Source organism: Aphelocoma coerulescens, chromosome 1A (genome assembly GCF_041296385.1).
Source record: "Aphelocoma coerulescens isolate FSJ_1873_10779 chromosome 1A, UR_Acoe_1.0, whole genome shotgun sequence".
Taxonomy (NCBI): Eukaryota; Metazoa; Chordata; class Aves; order Passeriformes; family Corvidae; genus Aphelocoma; species Aphelocoma coerulescens.
Window position 1 is genome coordinate 2,204,642 of NC_091014.1, and position 17,100 is coordinate 2,221,741.

At 53.6% G+C, this 17,100-nt stretch overlaps 1 protein-coding gene across 1 annotated transcript; it reads left to right on the plus strand.

Moving 5' to 3' along the window:
- Window positions 1-239: 239 nt before the first annotated feature.
- On the plus strand, window positions 240-14,027 carry ANKRD16 (ankyrin repeat domain 16). The gene is made up of 8 exons (XM_069034048.1): window positions 240-1,751; window positions 2,922-3,142; window positions 6,572-6,614; window positions 7,552-7,660; window positions 8,591-8,752; window positions 11,349-11,427; window positions 12,592-12,781; window positions 13,167-14,027. Exons 1-7 carry the CDS (start codon window positions 1,420-1,422, stop codon window positions 12,750-12,752), a joined length of 1,107 nt encoding a protein of 368 aa, XP_068890149.1. The 5' UTR covers window positions 240-1,419; the 3' UTR covers window positions 12,753-12,781; window positions 13,167-14,027.
- The last annotated feature ends 3,073 nt before the right edge of the window (window positions 14,028-17,100 follow it).

The following is a 17,100-nucleotide window of genomic DNA, read 5'->3' on the forward strand; positions in this document are numbered from 1 at the left end:
CCTTCCCTACCTCCCCCCGCTGCCCAGAAATGGTCGCGCCCTCCCCCCCCGCCCCCCCCACCTCACCCTTTCCCGGCGCTCGCGGCCCCGCGCGCTCGGGCGGCCCCGCCCCCTCCCCGTCGACCAATCAGCACCCGGCACCCTCCCCAGCGCTGTCCAATGGGAAAGCACTTCCGGGTTGGGCGGGGTTTATTTACCCATCTGTGACGTCACGGGCGCTCCGCGGCGCGCGGGTGGGTTGGAAAAACCGGGAACGTTCCCTCGGGAATGCCGCGGCCTGGGATAAACTGGGGAGGGAATATGGGAAGGATCCCCGGCCTGCGGGAGCGGCTCCTTCCCGGGAGCCCCGAGGGAAGCGGGAGTTTATGGTTTTCCTGAGGGAAAAGGGAATTTCCCGCTCGTTTTGGAGGGAAAAGGGAATTGCTGCTTTTCCTGAAGGACGGGTTGGTGTCTGGCCGTCCACAGGGAAATTATTCCTTTTCCAGAGAAAAAGGGGAATTTCAGGTTTTCCCGAGTGAAAAGGGAAATTTATGGATTTCCAGCTGATTTCTGGCTTTCCGAAGAGGAACAGGAATTTTCGAGTTTTCCCAATGGGAATGAGAATTTCTGTGTTACCAGAGGGAGAGGCTGGTTTCTAATTTTCCTGAGGGAAAATGGAATTCGTGTTTTTCCTGAGGGAGACGCCGGACCCTCGTTTTCCAGGTGGAAAAGGAAAATTCTGTTTTCTGAAAGCAGTGGCTAGTTCCTTGTTTTCCCGAGGAAAAAGGAAGATCCTGGTTTTCCTAAAGGAAGAGGGAATTTCAGGTTTTCTGGAGGAAGAAGTGGGGTCCTGCTTTTCCTGATTGAAAAGAAATTGTCCATTTTTTCCTGAGGAAAAAGGGAATTTGGGGATTTGCTGAGGGAGACTCTGGCTCCTGGTTTTCCTGAAGGAAAAGGGAATCTCCTGTTTTTCCTGATGGAAAGATTAGATCCTGGGTTTCCTAAGGAAAAGGAGATCTTATTTTCTGGAGGGAGAGACCAGCTCCTCATTTTCCCAGGGAAAAACGGAATTTCTGCTTTTACCAAGCGGTGGCTGCTTCCCGAATTTCGGAGAGGGAGAGGAAAATTCCTGGTTTTCCTGAAGGAGAGACCAGATCCCAGTTTTCTGAAGGGAAAAGGAAGGTTTTAATTATCCTGAGGGTGAAGGAAAATTTTTAATTATCCTGAGGGAGAAGGAAATTCCTGCTCATCCCAAGGGAGAGGCCTCCCTCAGGCTCGTGGATTCCCTGAGGGAAAAACTCCCATTTTTCTGGAAGGAGACACCAGGCTCTGCTTCTCCTGAGGGAAAACCTCATTCCTGCTTATCCCAACCATGATAATCACCCCTTCCCAACCCCAAAATCCCGATTTTTTTGCCTCTTTCCCCTCAGGCCCGGATCCATGGCGGAGCGGGAGAGGCCGCGGCGGCTCCTGAGGCTGGTCCAGGAGGGAAAGCTGGATCTCCTGCGGGATGAGCTGAGGCTGGATGACATTCCAGAGGCTCCCAGCTGGCGCTGGGGACGTTTGGGAGACTCCCTGCTGCACCACGCGGCGCGGCTCGGACACCGGGATGTGCTGGAATTCCTGGTCCGGGAGATTGGGATGGACACGGAGGTGACCAATGGGGATTACAAGAGGCCGATCCATGAGGCTGCTTCCATGGGACACTGGGAATGCGTGTCCTTCCTCCTGGAGACGGGGGCGAGCGTGGACTGCTTGAAAAAGGCCGACTGGTGGGTGCTGGGATTTGGGATTGGGTGGAGAAGGGTGGGGGAGGAGTTTAGGGATCCTCCAGAGGATACCTCCCACTATTCCAGGCTGCTCCAAGCCCCAATGTCCAGCCTGGCCTTGGACACTTCCAGGGATCCAGGGGCAGCCACAGATTCTCCGGGAATTCCATTCCAGCCCCTCCCCACCCTCCCAGCCAGCAATTCCCAATCTCCCATCCAGTCCTGCCCTCTGGCACTGGGAAGCCATTCCCTGGCTCCTGGCCCTCCAGCCCTTGGCCCCAGTCCCTCTGCAGCTCTCCTGGAGCCCCTTTAGGCCCTGCAAGGGGCTCTCAGCTCTCCCTGGAGCTTCTCCTCTCCAGGGGAACATTCCCAGCTCTCCCAGCCTGGCTCCAGAGCAGGGGAGCAGCTCTGTGTATTCCTCTGGACTCTCCAGCAGCTCCATATCCTGATATTGGGATCCCAGAGCTGGATTCCATGTGGGATCACCTGAGTGGAGCAGAGGAGCAGAATTCCCCCCTCCCCTGCTGCCCATGCTGTGGATCCAGTTGGATTTTTGGGATCAATCCCAGCCCTATCACTGCTTTTCCCCTATTTCTCCTAAAAGTTGTAAATTACTGCTCCACTCTTCCCTTAGGGATGGAGATTTCTGGAAAAGAAACCAGTATTCTCCCCAACCCCCAGATGAAAGGCTGGGAAGGTCCTTTGGAGCTGAACTGACACAAATCCAAAGGCAGCATTCCAGAGCTGGGAATTGAGGGTGTGCCAGCGTGGAGCTGACATCAGGGGGAGCAGAGGGAGGCTGAGATGCCATGGATTTGTGTGGCAGTGCCCTTCCATCCGTGGATTAAACCCAGGGATCTCTGTGCTTCCTAAGGCATATCCCAACCTTTGGCAAAAGTCTCATTTGCCTTAAAAACACAGGATGCTCTGAGGGACTGCATGGAAAAGGAGCTGGAGTATTCCCAGCCTGGAAAAACAGTGCTGTAAAATCTCCTGGATCCTCAGGCAAAGCACCTAAATCCAGGGAAATCCCCATCCCTAAGGGAAGAGTGGAGCAGTAATTTACACCTTTTAGGAGAAAGAGGGGGAAAGCAGCAATAGGGCTGGAATTGATCCCAAAAATCCGATTCGTTGTCTCAGGTTATCCTGTTTTTTACCTGGATCTTCTTCCAGGACTCCCCTCATGATGGCTTGCACCAGGAAAAACTTGGAAGTGATCAAAACTCTGGTGGAGCACGGAGCCAACCCATTGCTGAGGAATAAGGATGGCTGGAATTGCTTCCACGTTGCCAGCAGGGAGGGACATCCCGAGGTGCTCCAGTACCTGCTGGATGTGTCCCCAGGCTGCTGGGACACGGAGAGCTCCACGGGGAGAACTCCTCTGCACACAGCAGGTACAGCAGGGATGGATCCAGGGAATCTGGGAGATGGGAGCGGTGGAAAGTGTGGAAAAGGGATGGTGTTCCAGCTCATGGCTGTTTTGGAGAAGGAAAAAGTCAGGGAAACTGGGAGTGGTGGATCCATCTGGGATCCTCCACTGGTTTTGGGATTCTTGGATCAAGGAGTTCATCTCCATCTCTGCTGGGAGTGCTGGATCCATCTGGGATCCTCCACTGGTTTTGGGATTCTTGGATCAAAGAGTTCATCTCCATCTCTGCTGGGAGTGCTGGATCCATCTGGGATCCTCCACTGGCTTTGGGATTCTTGGATCAAGGAGTTCATCTCCATCTCTGCTGGGAGTGGTGGATCCATCTGGGATCCTCCACTGACTTTGGGATTCTTGGATCAAGGAGTTCATCTCCATCTCTGCTGGGAGTGCTGGATCCATCTGGGATCCTCCACTGGCTTTGGGCTCCTTGGATCAAGGAGTCCGTCCATCCATCCCTCCATCCCTCCATCCCTCCATCCCTCCATCCCTCCATCCCTCCATCCCTCCATCCCTCCATCCCTCCATCCCTCCATCCCTCCATCCCTCCATCCCTCCATCCCTCCATCCCTCCATCCCTCCCTCCCTCCCTCCCTCCATCCCTCCATCCCTCCCTCCCTCCCTCCCTCCCTCCATCCCTCCATCCATCTCCATCTCTCCCTGGCACAGATGGATCTGAGCTCTCTTGACTTGGAATATGGATCTGATTTTCCTTCCCAGTGTGTAAAAACTGGGAATTGCTCTTGGAAAACCTCCACAGCTCCAAACACATCCTGGCATTTTAAATTCCTGAAAGCAGCAGAGCTGCCGAGAGGAACCTTGTGGGATCTGCCTGTGGATGGATTTCTTTACCCCAGCCTTGGGCTGAGCCAGAGGAGGCTCAGGTTGGATATCAGGAAAATTTCTCCATGGAAAAGGTTGTAAAGCTTTGGAAAGAGCTGCCCTGGGCAGGGGTGGAGTCCCCATTCCTGGAGGGATTTAAAATCCACGTGGATGTGGCACTTGGGGACGTGGGGCAGTGGTGGCCTGGCAGTGCTGGGAATGGTTGGACTCGATGGCTTTTCCAACCAAAATGACTCCATGATTCCAATAATAAACTCCAGATTTTGGAGTTCTCCCCTTGCTCTCATCCCATGGTGAGAATTCCAGAGGGCCTTTCTGCAAAGGGGAAGGACAATCCCTTCTGGGAATACACAGGAGCTGTTAGGGTTGGAGCCCACCACATCCAGTTCCCTTTCCCTGCCCTTTTCCCTGCTTTTAAGGGATATTTAAAGGGAATGGGCAGGTTTAGGAATCCCAGCCATCCTCAGGATTGCTGGGAAGCAGAAGGGCTCACACCACATCCAGAGTGGGAATTAAGCTGCATATTCCAGGTCCCAGCAGTGTCTCCAGAGGAGAGATGATCCCTGGCTACCCAAACCCCTTTCCCAAAGAATTTAATCGGGATTGACTCTCTGGAAGGACCTGAGGTGTTGTGAGGAGCCCCTGTGGTGCTGTCACTCATCTCTTGATCTCCTGCTGGCTGTGCTGCTCCCAAGCTGTCATTCCATGCCTTTTCCAGCCCTGGCTCTGTCACTCTCGGCTCATCAGCAGTGACAATTCCAGCCCTTGGGCACCTCAGTCCTTGTGCTTGACCTGGGAATGAAAAAAGCAGGGAAGGAGTTGTTTGTGGGATCGGAGCAGGTTGCCTGAAGTGGCTGATCCCAATTTTTTTCTGTTCTCCTGTCCCTGCTCAATCCCAGGTGTTGTTTCTGTGGAGCTGGCGGCTCCTCTCCTGGCAGGAGGTGGATGTTGGGTTGGGATCTGGGAGTTGAGGGTCTGGGATAGGGTCAGGAGCACAGGGTGAGCTCTGGGATTTGGGATTGTCCTGTGGGAAAGGGGGGATTTCGACCTTGAGCTGGAAGTTTCCTCCCTACCTTGGGATATGGGAATACATTTGGGATGCAGCACCTGGATCCTGCCTCACAGAGGTGTCTCCACCTGTGTTTTCTTTGGCAAAGCCACCAATCCACAATTAGGGATTTCTGGAATTTCCTGATCCAGCCAGACCCTGGAGCAGCAGCCTGTGTGGGAACGACTGGGAATCAGGAAAGGCTGGAATTACAGAATTATGGAATTATGGAGTTATGCCTTAAACCCCCAGTGCCATTTGAACCCAGGCTGATCCCAAACTGCTGCTCCACGGTATCCCCACACATATCCCAGTGGATATTCCCAGTTCCTGAAGCAGGAGCAGGGGCGAGGGGCCGGAGATGGTGCTGGAGCTGCCGGGCAGGGGGGTGGAAATCATGTCAGGACAAACTTCCTTTTCCATGGATTTCCATCCCAAGGGTGTGGATGGGAGCACACTGACCCATGACCAGGTCAGCTGCCTTCCTGGCTCGTTATCCCTGGATTGATGAAGCCTCATTTTCTCCCTCCTGCAATTCTTTTTTATATTAACAAGGGTTGATTCCTTCAGCTTTGTTGCTTCCTCTATCCATATCCCGAGGGAAGAAAGCTGGGAAGGGGTAATTAGAGGAAGTGGAATGCAGCAGTGGATCAGCTTTCTCGTGTCTCTGTTCCTGAAAAAGGATGGGATTGTGTTGCTTGGAGGGATTTTTCTTCCCATGACTTCCAAAAATCCCTTTCCCAGTGTGGCTCTGCGTGTGTTTCCAGCAGCTCAGGTGAAGAACAGGCAGGGAGCAGGAGCAAAGAGCCAAAATCTGGGAGTCCCTCACTGGAATTCCAGCTGAAAGTTGTTCCTGGGAACACACATTTCCCAGGAACCCTTTTTCCATCACCTGATGGAGCAGCTCCAGGCTTGGTTTGGTTTTTTTTTTTCTTTCATATATTCCATTTGTTTTCCAAAATGATCTGTAAGGGGGGGGGGGGAAGCTGGATCAAGGCTGTGTAAAGTGAAATGTTTAAAAAATCAGGGGGAAAAAAGGGAGTATTTCAGTGCCACAGCTTCAAATCCTCCCCCTCTGCTGTTGTTTTCCCTCTGAGACGGGTGAGGATGATGAGATGGGAGTGGCTGAGGAGGGCTGGGAATGTTATCCAGCATTTCCCCAGCTCCCTGCTTTGTGTTCCTTTTGCTTCTCCCAGATTCCAGTTCGGGAATGAACAAATCACTGGGAGAAACCCTTTTTGTTTCAGCTGAACTCTGTGGACGCTCTCCCACGAGGCAGACAGTGCCCATTCCATATCTTTTCCCTGCTTTCCCTCACGCTTCCCTATGGGATCAGGGGCAGGGAAGCCTTTTCTTAACCACACCACAAAACTGAAGTCAAAAGCCCTGAATTCCATCCAGCCCCTTCCCTCATCCCAAAAGGATCAGAAACCCGAGTGTGCCTCACTGTAGGGCCACGGTGCCATGAAAACACCAACGATCCATGTTTTTCCTGTCTTTTCCCAGCGATGCACGGCTGTTCCCAGGTCGTGGAGCTGCTCCTGGAGCGGTAAGCAGGCTCCTTCCAGCTTTTCCTCCCCCCACCTCCGGTTCCCTGCCAGGATTTGGACACAAAGGATGCTTGTGCTGCTCCGTTCGGGAAGCGTGGCTGCACAGCTGCTCTGCCCTGATCCTGAGGCTGTCTCCTCATGCTCCAGCTTTTTCCCAGCTGGCTGAAAACCTTGGGGACAAGGACTCCCTCGGGATGGGCTCCCTCTTGGTTATGCCAAATCCCAATTATGTAACTCAGCCCTGGGATTTTTTTGTCCCTGCTGATTCATTCCCGGTGCCTCCGATGTGGCTGAGGCTGGATGACAACAACCAAAGGGATTCCTGGCAGCTCCATGCTGGGAGCAGCTTCCCTAGGCTGGGCTTCTCCTTGCTTTTCAGGCTCGTGGAAAATTGCTGGGAAGTGGCTTTAAAGCAGCTCTGTTCCCTTCCAAAGTGTTGGAGCTGGAGCAGCTTTCCTTGGGAATTGCAGCTCATCCCGACCTGTCCATGCTTGGCCTAGCATAAACAGCTCTGGGATTTAAGCCAGGCTTTCAGTTTAAATTCCATTTAAATTCCATTTTCTCTCATTTTCACTGGAGTTTAACCTGAATGAGATTTGTGGGCTCTTGATTTTGTACATCATTCCGTGCAGATCTGGAATGGTGGAATAGTATTCCCTGCTTCCACTGCACACCTTGTCCCTTCTGGAAACCCTCTGGTCAGGGAAAAAGGGAATTATAAATGATCTGTAGAGCCCAAAGGAGCTGAACCAGATCTCTGATCCCAAAAAAAACCCTCAGATCATTCCCCAGGCCCTAAAACACCAGGACAGGTTTATCCATTGTCTGTGGATGGGCTTTATATATTCCACGTTCAATCCCAGCTGCTTGGAGTCTCTTTCCGTGAGGATTTTGGAGCTGCCAACAGCTCTGTCCTGGTTTTTCCTCCTCCCCCAGGTGCCGGTACAAACCTGACAGCAGAGACAGCTGTGGAGTCACTCCCTTCATGGATGCCCTCCAGAACGGGCACGTCGGCATCGCCCGCCTGCTCCTGGAAAAACACCAGGTGGGTGCCAGAATTCCTCACCTGCCTCCTCCAGGAACTGAGCCAGAGCTGCCTGGACAGGGCATCCATGTGTTCACCGTGACTGCAGCGTGAGAAAGCAGATTCCCAAATTGGAAAGGAAGGAGTTTTGTGTGAAAAGGCAAATTCCCTGTGGAGATGAGATTTTGCTGAGTAAGGTCATCAGGAATCAGCTCCTGGGGCAGGAATCATGGAATGGTTTGGGTTGGAATGACCTCAAAGCCCATCCAGTGCCACCCCATCCACGGGCAGGGACACCTCCCACTGTCCCAGGCTGCTCCAAGCCCCAGTGTCCAACCTGGCCTTGGGCACTGCCAGGGATCCAGGGGCAGCCCCAGCTGCTCTGGGAAATGTGTCCCCAGAGCTGGTGAAGTGGGGTGGTGACACCAGGCAGTGGCAGGAGGGGACAGGACATTCCCAGGGCTCCAGGGGCAGCTGTGTCAGAGCCAAAAGCAGCTCTTGGAATGTCAGGACTCAGCATGGAGGCTCCTGTGGCCATGGAAAACATGGAAATATCCATCCCTGTGTTACCCAGAGCTCCTCTCTGCCTTCCCTCCCTCCTGGCAGCTGCTGCTCCTCTGCTGTCCCCCAATAATCCCTGATTTCCTCCAGGGAATGCCATTAGAGCCAGTTGTGCATAGCAGGAACCAGACCACTGCAATCAATAATTTATTGATGATTGATTGATTGACTGCTGGATGGTCCCAGGTGGTTGGGGCCTCCTCATGGCTGATTCTCCCAGAGGTGTTGGGGAGTTTGTCGTGGTTTTAATCTCACATTCCAGGCACTGAAGTTGGGAGAGGTGGGAAACCTCGGGGAGCTTTCCTGGCACTGCCGGTGCCTCCAGAGGGTGGTGATCTCCTTTGGGATGAGTTCACTGGGTGTTACTTCCATGATATTCCTTAATTCCAGGCCTGCCCTACAGCTGTGGATGCCCTGGGTGCTCAGGCCCTGCACAGGGCAGCTGTGACAGCCCAGGATGGATCCATCCAGTTCCTGGTGTCCGAGCTGGGCGTGGATGTCAACGGGAGAGCGACGTCCCTGCAGCTGCCAGCCCTGCACTACGCAGCCAAGGTTTGTCCCTGTTCCCAAATTCCCTCGGCACCTAAACCAGGCTGGATCAGGTGTTTGCCACTGATGGAGGATTTGCATTCCTGGCTCATCCTCTGCCACTGTCCATCTGTTCCTGACCAGTGCCATTCCCTGTTTTCTGGGCATCAAAACAAGCGTGGGCAGCAGGGTGAGGGTGGGATTCTTCCACTCTGCACTGGTGAGATCCCGCCTGGAATAGCAGATTCTAGCCCTGGGTACAACATCAGCAGGATGTGGAGCTGCTGGAGATATTCCAGAGGAATCCATGGAGCTGCTCCCAGTGCTGCAGCCCCTCTGCTCTGGAGCCAGGCTGGGAGAGCTGGGAATGTTCCCCTGGAGAAGGGAAGGCTCCAGGGAGAGCTGAGAGCCCCTTGCAGGGCCTAAAGGGGCTCCAGGAGAGCTGCAGAGGGACTGGGGCCAAGGGCTGGAGGGCCAGGAGCCAGGGAATGGCTTCCCAGTGCCAGAGGGCAGGGCTGGATGGGAGATTGGGAATTGGGAATTGCTGGCTGGGAGGGTGGGCAGGGGCTGGAATGGAATTCCCAGAGCAGCTGGGGCTGCCCCTGGATCCCTGGCAGTGCCCAAGGCCAGGCTGGACATTGGGGCTGGGAGCAGCCTGGGATAGTGGAAGGTGTCCCTGCCCATGGCAGGGGTGGCATTGGAGGGGATTTGAGGTCCTTCCCATCCCAGGAATTCGATGTTTGTGTCCACCTGCCTGCAGGGGAGGGATGGGAGATGTCCCGACGTGGGAAAGGAGAGCTGGGAAGGAGGGGGCAGCTCCCGGGTTTTTTATCAGTGTCCTTCACACCGGAGTTGTTTTGAATTCCAGACAGTGAGAACCACGGGAGCTTTCTCCTCCTCCCAGCCCGCGTGGGAAGCAGATCTGTGGGTCCTGCAACACTCCCTGGGAGTGCAGGGCAGATCCCAAACCTTCCCTGGGATGCAGCTGGCAGCACGGGAATGTCCCTGCTCAGATCCCGGGATATTAAACCTCACAGATTCTAACAGCACTCCGAGCCTTGTAGTGGCAATAAAACCTCATCCCAGTGCCCTGCTCCTAGAAAAACATCCGTGCCACTCCCTGGGAATGCTGGCAGCAGCGTTCTGCTCCGGCGGGATCCAGCCGTGCCGTTTGCCCGCTCCCACAAAGGAGCCCTTTCTCCCATTTTCCCGGCCTCCCTCTCCCAGAAACCACGTTCCAAGCCCTTCTGGTTGCCAAGGGTACGTTGAACAGCAAGGCTTTGGTGGGGGGGGGGTGGAATATAATGTGCCTTGGAGAAAATCCCAGCTCTTGGCTGATTTGGGAATGATTTGATGGGATTCTCTCCCTTCCCCGGGCTTGGTGTTGCTTTGTATTTCCAGCCCTGTTGGTTTGGCTGCTGCCTTGTGTTTTTATCTCCTCCTTTTCTTATTCTTTTGCATTTGTAAACACAGGAAAATCGAATTCTTTTTTTCAATCCCATTTGCTGCCAAGGCTGGGGCAGCTCAAGCAGTTCCCGGCTCAGCGTCTTTGCCATGGAAATGGGTTTGCAGGGAAGTGGGAGCCTTGGGAGCAGGGAAGATGCTGTGGAATCCTATGGGAATAGGGAAAAAGAATAGTTGGGGGGATAAAAATAAGATTCTGCCATTCTCAGGCCACAGGACAAAGACTAATTCATGGCACTGAGGGTGTAATTCCCAAATCAGGCGTGTTATTTAATGGAAAAGCCTGTGCAGAGAGGAGGGAGGTGGGGGCTGTGCCGTGTTTTTCCCTGTGGAATTTGGAATTGGCTCCTGGTGGAGGGAGGACACTGTGGATCCTGGCTGGCTGTGCCTTCTCCCAGGGCATCACAAATCCTGGAGGAATTCTTTGGGAAATGCCGGTGCCTGAGGGAAGTAGATGAGCAACAGCCCAGATCAGCAACAGGTTCTGCTCCCTGAGCTGGAATAACCCTGGAAAAAGCAACTCCAGATCCTCTGGGATTTGGAGGGATTTGAAACTCAAAGATGGGGAGAGCTGAGAGCCCCTTGCAGGGCCTAAAGGGGCTCCAGGAGAGCTGCAGAGGGACTGGGGCCAAGGGCTGGAGGGCCAGGAGCCAGGGAATGGCTTCCCAGTGCCAGAGGGCAGGGCTGGATGGGAGATTGGGAATTGGGAATTGCTGGCTGGGAGGGTGGGCAGGGGCTGGAATGGAATTCCCAGAGCAGCTGGGGCTGCCCCTGGATCCCTGGCAGTGCCCAAGGCCAGGCTGGACATTGGGGCTTGGAGCAGCCTGGGACAGTGGAAGATTCCCTGCCCGTGGAATCGGATGGGATTGGGATGGGATTTGAGGTCTTTTCCAACCCAACCCATTCTGGGATTTCAGGAAGCTGCCTCGTGGCACCTTTCTGGCCCATTCCCATGGGATAACAGCAGCTGGAGCAATCCCTGCCTCACGGATCCGAACTTCCCTGCCACGGGCAGCTGCCCCTGACTTCCATCTGCTCCAAGATCCTCTGGAGCTCCTGGCACCCCCAGGTGTGACCAGGACAGAGCAAATCTGTGCAGGTCCAGGTCAGGGATGGCTCCGAGGGCAGAGCTGATCCCAAATTCCCCGTTCTGCAGGAAGGACACGGACACACCATCCAGACCCTGCTGGCCCTCGGTGCTGACATCCAGGCCAAGGATGGGAAGGGCCGTTCTGGTGAGGATTCCAAGCTGTTTTTCCAAGCTTTATGAGACACCAAGAGCTTCCATAAGCACATCCCAACCTCAGAGATGCCAAATCCATGGATACATTTGCTCTGGGAGCAGCGTGACGGATCATCCCAGGGCATTTTTGGGCATTTTGCATTCCCTGCCTTTCATCTTGCTGGAATTTCTGCTGGGGCTTTTCCCTTTGGGAAAAGATGATGCAAATTGGGAATTTCCTGCTTATTTTTCACCTGAGGAGCTCTGACGCTTCCTCCTCTCCCTGAAATTTGGCTGGAATGATCCTGTTGGAAGCAGGTTGGATGGACAAACACAAGGATTGAGTTCTCCAGCCTCAATTCCTTTAGCAAACAGCCTGGAAATGGCTGATGAGCAAATCATACCAGAGAGCTGGCACGTAACTCGAGTTGCCATAGCGATGCCGGAGAGTCTGCATTCCCAGCGGGAAAGGCTGAGGCAGCTCTTGCATCAGCATCTCCCAAAAAAACCCCTTAAAATTAAAAAAAAAAAAAGGATAAATGGTTTCAGCCATTGCCAAAACTGGCAAATTTCCCAGCCCTGGGCTTTGGTTAAAGCCACGTTTCAGCGGTGCCATCGCTCCCTCCGCCCCCTCAGTGACTAAATCCCAGCTCTGCCGAGCTCATCCAGCCCTGGGATGTTTTTCCCGTTGCTCCTCCTTTCCTGGGTTTGGGTCACTGCATCCTTGGGAAGCTTCTCGTCCGCATCAGGCACCTGCATGGATTATCCAGAGGGATCATTTGGATTAGATGGAAGGAAGGTTTTTTACAGTGAGGCTGGGAAGGCCCTGGGATAGAACTCCCAGAGAAGCTGTGGCTGTCCCTGGATCCCTGGAAGTGTCCAAGGCCAGGCTGGATGGGGCTTGGAGCACTCTGGGATAGTGGAAGCTGTCCCTGCCCATGGCAGGAGGGTGGAACTGGATGATCTTTAAGGTTGGACTCAATGATCCAAAATTTAAATCCATGATTCTCTCCCAACCCAAACCACTCCATAATTCCACGACCACACTGCATGTTCCAACGGGGAGAACTCATCTCTCACCCTCCCTCTATTTATTTCCACTGGGAATCCTGTTTTCATCCAAAGCAGGATGAGCCAAGGCCAGGAGGTGACCCCAGCTCCCGTTGTGTCCCCCCAGCCCTGCACGCGGCCAGCGCCGGGCAGCGGGCGGAGGCCGCTCGGATCCTGCTCCGTGCCGGGCTCCAGGACACTCCAGATGCCACGGGAATGCTGGCACAGCAGCTGGCCAGGAGGCCAGATGTCATCCAGGTTTTCCAGGGAATGCAAGTGGGCACGTGAAGAAGAGGAACCTGCTCCTTTTCCATGTGGTACGTTGGTTATCCCTTCGTGAGGCTCAGATTGAGGGCAACACCTGGTTAAAATGTTGGGATTTTTGCTCAAAATTGAGCAGAGGAGCCAAGCTTGGCACTTGGGAAGCAGATTTAGGAGAAATATCTGAAATAGGATTCTGGATAACGGAGGTGATGGCTTTGAGCTCCTCCCTGGCACAGGTTTCCCAAAAATGTTGTGGCTGCCCCATCCCTGGAAGTGTCCAAGGCCAGGTTGGAGCAACGTGGGATAGTGGAAGGTGTCCCTGCCCATGGCAGGGGTTGGAATGAGATGATCTTTAAGGTCCCATCCCACCCAAACCATTCTATGTTTTTAACCCTTTCCATCATTGTAAATTTATTTTCTTTCACTTCCAAATTCCAGGGCTGAGCTTCTCTTCCCGTGCAGCTCCTGCCACATCCAAACCTCTGAGGGTGCAGCTGCCTGGAACAGAACCATCCAAGGAAGGAAAGTGCCACTTCCAGGGATCCTCCTGGCTTTTGCTGGGAATTTCCACCCACTGAACATCCTGATGGAGAAGATCCACCTGGATCTTTGATTTCCTAGCCCTTCATGGACCTGCTCTCCACTAATCCCTTAAATTGCTGTAATTTGCCACCTCTTTGGGTAGGATGAAGACTCTTCAGGCCCAGAGCTGATCCCAAAACCTGCTGGAATCCTCCATGGGACCTCAACCTTGTGAGGACATCTGGATCAGACTAAAATAAGGAGGTGTTTGTTATTCCTGACTGGAATGCTGGGCAATTCCCAGCACTGATGAACTTTAAAACCCAAAAATCTGCTCTTGGAAGCCTGCAATACACAGCAAGGTAAGAGCAGCTGCAGCTATTGGGTTTGTGCTGTTGGAATTATAAATTCCATAGAAAAGTGACCTGGCCTTGTCTATTTGTAATGCCAAGACTCCAAGATGAACGGAATCCTGCTTTTTTGGGGATGGGAGATGTTAAAAATCAGGAAGGGAGTGAGTTAAGTTGTGCTCTGCCTGAGTCATGGGTGGGTTTGAGTGGGAAATTCCCACCCCCCGCCATCCCTGGAGCAGGAATTTTGGTGGGAGCTGGACCAGCCCCTGGATGGGTAAGGAAATGGTTTTATTCCTCTAAAAATCCTGGATCCTTCCATAAATCCACCTCTGGCTTCCCTCCAATAGTAAAGGTAAGGGGCTGCTTCATTCCCACTTTTTATCATTTTAATAAGCCATGGAATAGCTGTGTCCCCCCAATATCCCAGCTAAGGAGCTTGGATGGCTGCTGAGTTGGAGAAAGCAGTGGGAATGTTTCCAAATATCCATGGAAACACAAAAGGGAAACTCCTTCAAAACACGGGAACAGCATCAGAGGGGAACATGCCTTCTTTAGGGGGTCGGAAAAGGAACATGGATTCAGCTTTATTCCTGCAAAATACACCCAGGGGAAGAGCCTTTCCCATGTTTCCAGCTGGTTTTGCTGGTGATACTCACTCCAAGGCAGGAGTGGAGAGTCAGGACTCCTTTGTGTCCATGGGAATGAATCCCACCACATTCCCATGGCATTCCCATGGGAATGGCTCATGTGGCCCCCAGGGAGCCGGGCTCTGGGCCTTGTGGAGCTGGAGCAGAACCCAGGAGCACAAAGCTCTGGAATTGTTATTCCACCTTTTCTGGCCTTGGCGCTGGGGCAAACATTCCTGGTCTGGCAGCTGCAGGGAATCATGGAGTCATGGAATGGTTTGGGTGGGAAGGGACAGTAAAGGTGATCCCATTCCATGGGCAGGGACACCTCCCACTGTCCCAGGCTGCTCTAAGCCCACTCCAACCTTTCCTTGGACACTTCAGGGATCCAGGGGCAGCCACAGCTGCTCTGGGCACCCTGTGCCAGGGCCTGCCCGCCCTCCCAGCCAGCAATTCCCAATTCCCAATCTCCCATCCAGCCCTGCCCTCTGGCACTGGGAAGCCATTCCCTGGCTCCTGTCCCTCCAGCCCTTGGCCCCAGTCCCTCTGCAGCTCTCCTGGAGCCCCTTTAGGCCCTGCAAGGGGCTCTCAGCTCTCCCTGGATCCTTCCCTTCTCCAGGGGAACATTCCCAGCTCTCCCAGCCTGGCTCCAGAGCAGAGGGGCTCCAGCCCTGGGAGCAGCTCTGTGGATTCCTCTGGAATCTCTCCAGCAGCTCCACATCCTCCTGCTCTTGGGGACCTCAGAGCATCAAAATGGAGTAAAACTGATTTTTCTCTGGTGGTTGCACCATCCTCACCCTCAAAGCCCCAAGCACCAGGACACTCCTGCCCAGGTGGCCACTCCAGCTTTCCTTGGGATGATAATGAGGATGAGGGACTGCACCTATTGCTCCTGATCACATCTGGGCTTTTCCCATAGAATCCTGGAATCACTGAGCTTGGAAAAGCCCTCACTGAGTCCAACCATTCCCCTGGCACAGCCGTGTCCCACTAACCCAGGTCCCCAAGTGCCACATCCAGATGTCTTTGAAATCCCTCCAGGGATGGTGACTCCACCGCTTCTCCTGGGCTTTTCCTGGCTTGGTGGTCGTGTATCCCCTTTGGATGTGCCTTCCCACTCCTCTGGGAATTACAGGTATTAATTCCCAGGCTGTCCTTTCCCAATCCTGATGTCCCAATCCTGTTGGTGGACATGATCCAAGAGCTTGAGGAACTGCTGCCCGCGGTCCATCACCACCAATCCCTTTTTCCACAGCCAGACCTTCCTGCTCATCCTCATCCAGGCCACATTCCAGCTCCAGCTACCTCCACACAGGCATTCCTTGGATCCTCCTGGCAGGTGCCACCACCTGTCCCATCCCGAGCTGGGTGTGTCCCCGATGGGAATTCCTGATGGTGGCTGATGCACAGCAATCCATCCTTCCTTCCTTCCTGGAATTCTTCCTGGAATCAATCCTTCCTCCCTCCCTGGAATCCATCCTTCCTTCCTGGAATCTGTCCTTCTTTCCCTTCGTCCCTGGAGTCCTTCCTCCCTGGAATCCTGTACCTGCTGCATGGCCACCAAAATCGGGACATCCCTGTGGATCACCACCCACCTCTCCAACCTTTCCTCCTCCAAATATCCAAATCATTTCCAAGCAAGGGCTTTTCTCCCATTCTGAGCCACCATGGGCGGGATTTTGGGAGCTTCTCCATCATTCCCAGTGCTTCCACAGGGATATCCACAGCCCTAGGATCAAATTAAGATGCCTTAAGCCCCACGGGTGCCTAATCCACGGCAGCCGTAAGCGGCTTTGCCGTGCCCGCTGCCTACGTGCTCCTTCCTGGGATTCTGATCCATGGGGTGTCATCCCAGCCCTCAGCTGGGAAATTCCTGCTTCCCACGAGGAAGTGGAGATGGGCTGGTGGTGAGGATTTCAAAAAAAAAGAAAACCCGAAACGCAAGGAAAAGCTCAAATCTTCTGGAAAAGGCGTGGGATTTCCCACACCGGGACGAGAGGAAAAGCCTTGTGTTTTGGGGTGGAAAGGGGGAAATGTGGGAGGTGCCGTGTGGGAGAAGTGAAGAGTGGAGTTTGGGAAGTAGGAATGCACCCTAATGCTGGGTGTTTGTTGGGATAATTAGCAAATTTCCCATTAAAGGTGGTTCCACGGGATGCCTGCGATGGGATGGGGAAGCACTGGATGTGGAGGGATTGGGGGGGGTTCCTCCTGTGTGGGGTCCAATTAAAGCCCCCTAAATTGAGGAGCCCCCTAATTTAAGGACTCCACTACATTGACAACCTCACCCCCCTCCCCATTTGAGGACCCCCCTAATTTAAGGATCTCCCAAAATTGAGGACCCCCCTAAATTGAGGACAACCCCCCCCCCAACTGAAGAGCCCCCCAAATTGAGGATGCTCCCCAGAGGACCCCCCCTAAACTGAGGGCCTCCCCAATATTAATTAACCTAATTATTAACCTAAAATACTCATATTTGTATTAATATTAAGGTCCCCAAATTGAGAACCCCATTAAATTAAGGATCCCCCAAACAGAGGAGTCCCTTAAATCGTATCCCCCACTAAAGAGAGGGCCCACCCAAATAGAGGACCCCCAAAATTGAGGACCCTCCCCTAAATTGAGGAAAACCCCCCAAATTGAGGACCCCCTAAATGGAGGAACCCTCCCCTAGATTGACGACTCCCCAAAACTGATGAACTCCCTAAATAGGGGAACCCCTCCCAAGTTAAGCAGCCCCCCCCAAAACTGAGGACCCCCAAACCGAGTTCTGTCTCCAAATAAAGGACCCCCTCCAAATGGAGGAACTTCTCTAAACTGAGGAATCCCCCAAGGTGAGGGTCCATCAAAACTGAGGACCACCCCCAATTAAAG

Coding starts and splice junctions, on each gene's coding strand:
- ANKRD16 (XM_069034048.1), top strand. CDS start 1,420: ATGGCGGAGCGGGAGAGGCCGCGGCGGCTCCTGAGGCTGGTCCAGGAG. Junction 3,143..6,571: donor AACTCCTCTGCACACAGCAG/GTACAGCAGGGA, acceptor GTCTTTTCCCAG/CGATGCACGGCTGTTCCCAG. Junction 7,661..8,590: donor TGCTCCTGGAAAAACACCAG/GTGGGTGCCAGA, acceptor CCTTAATTCCAG/GCCTGCCCTACAGCTGTGGA.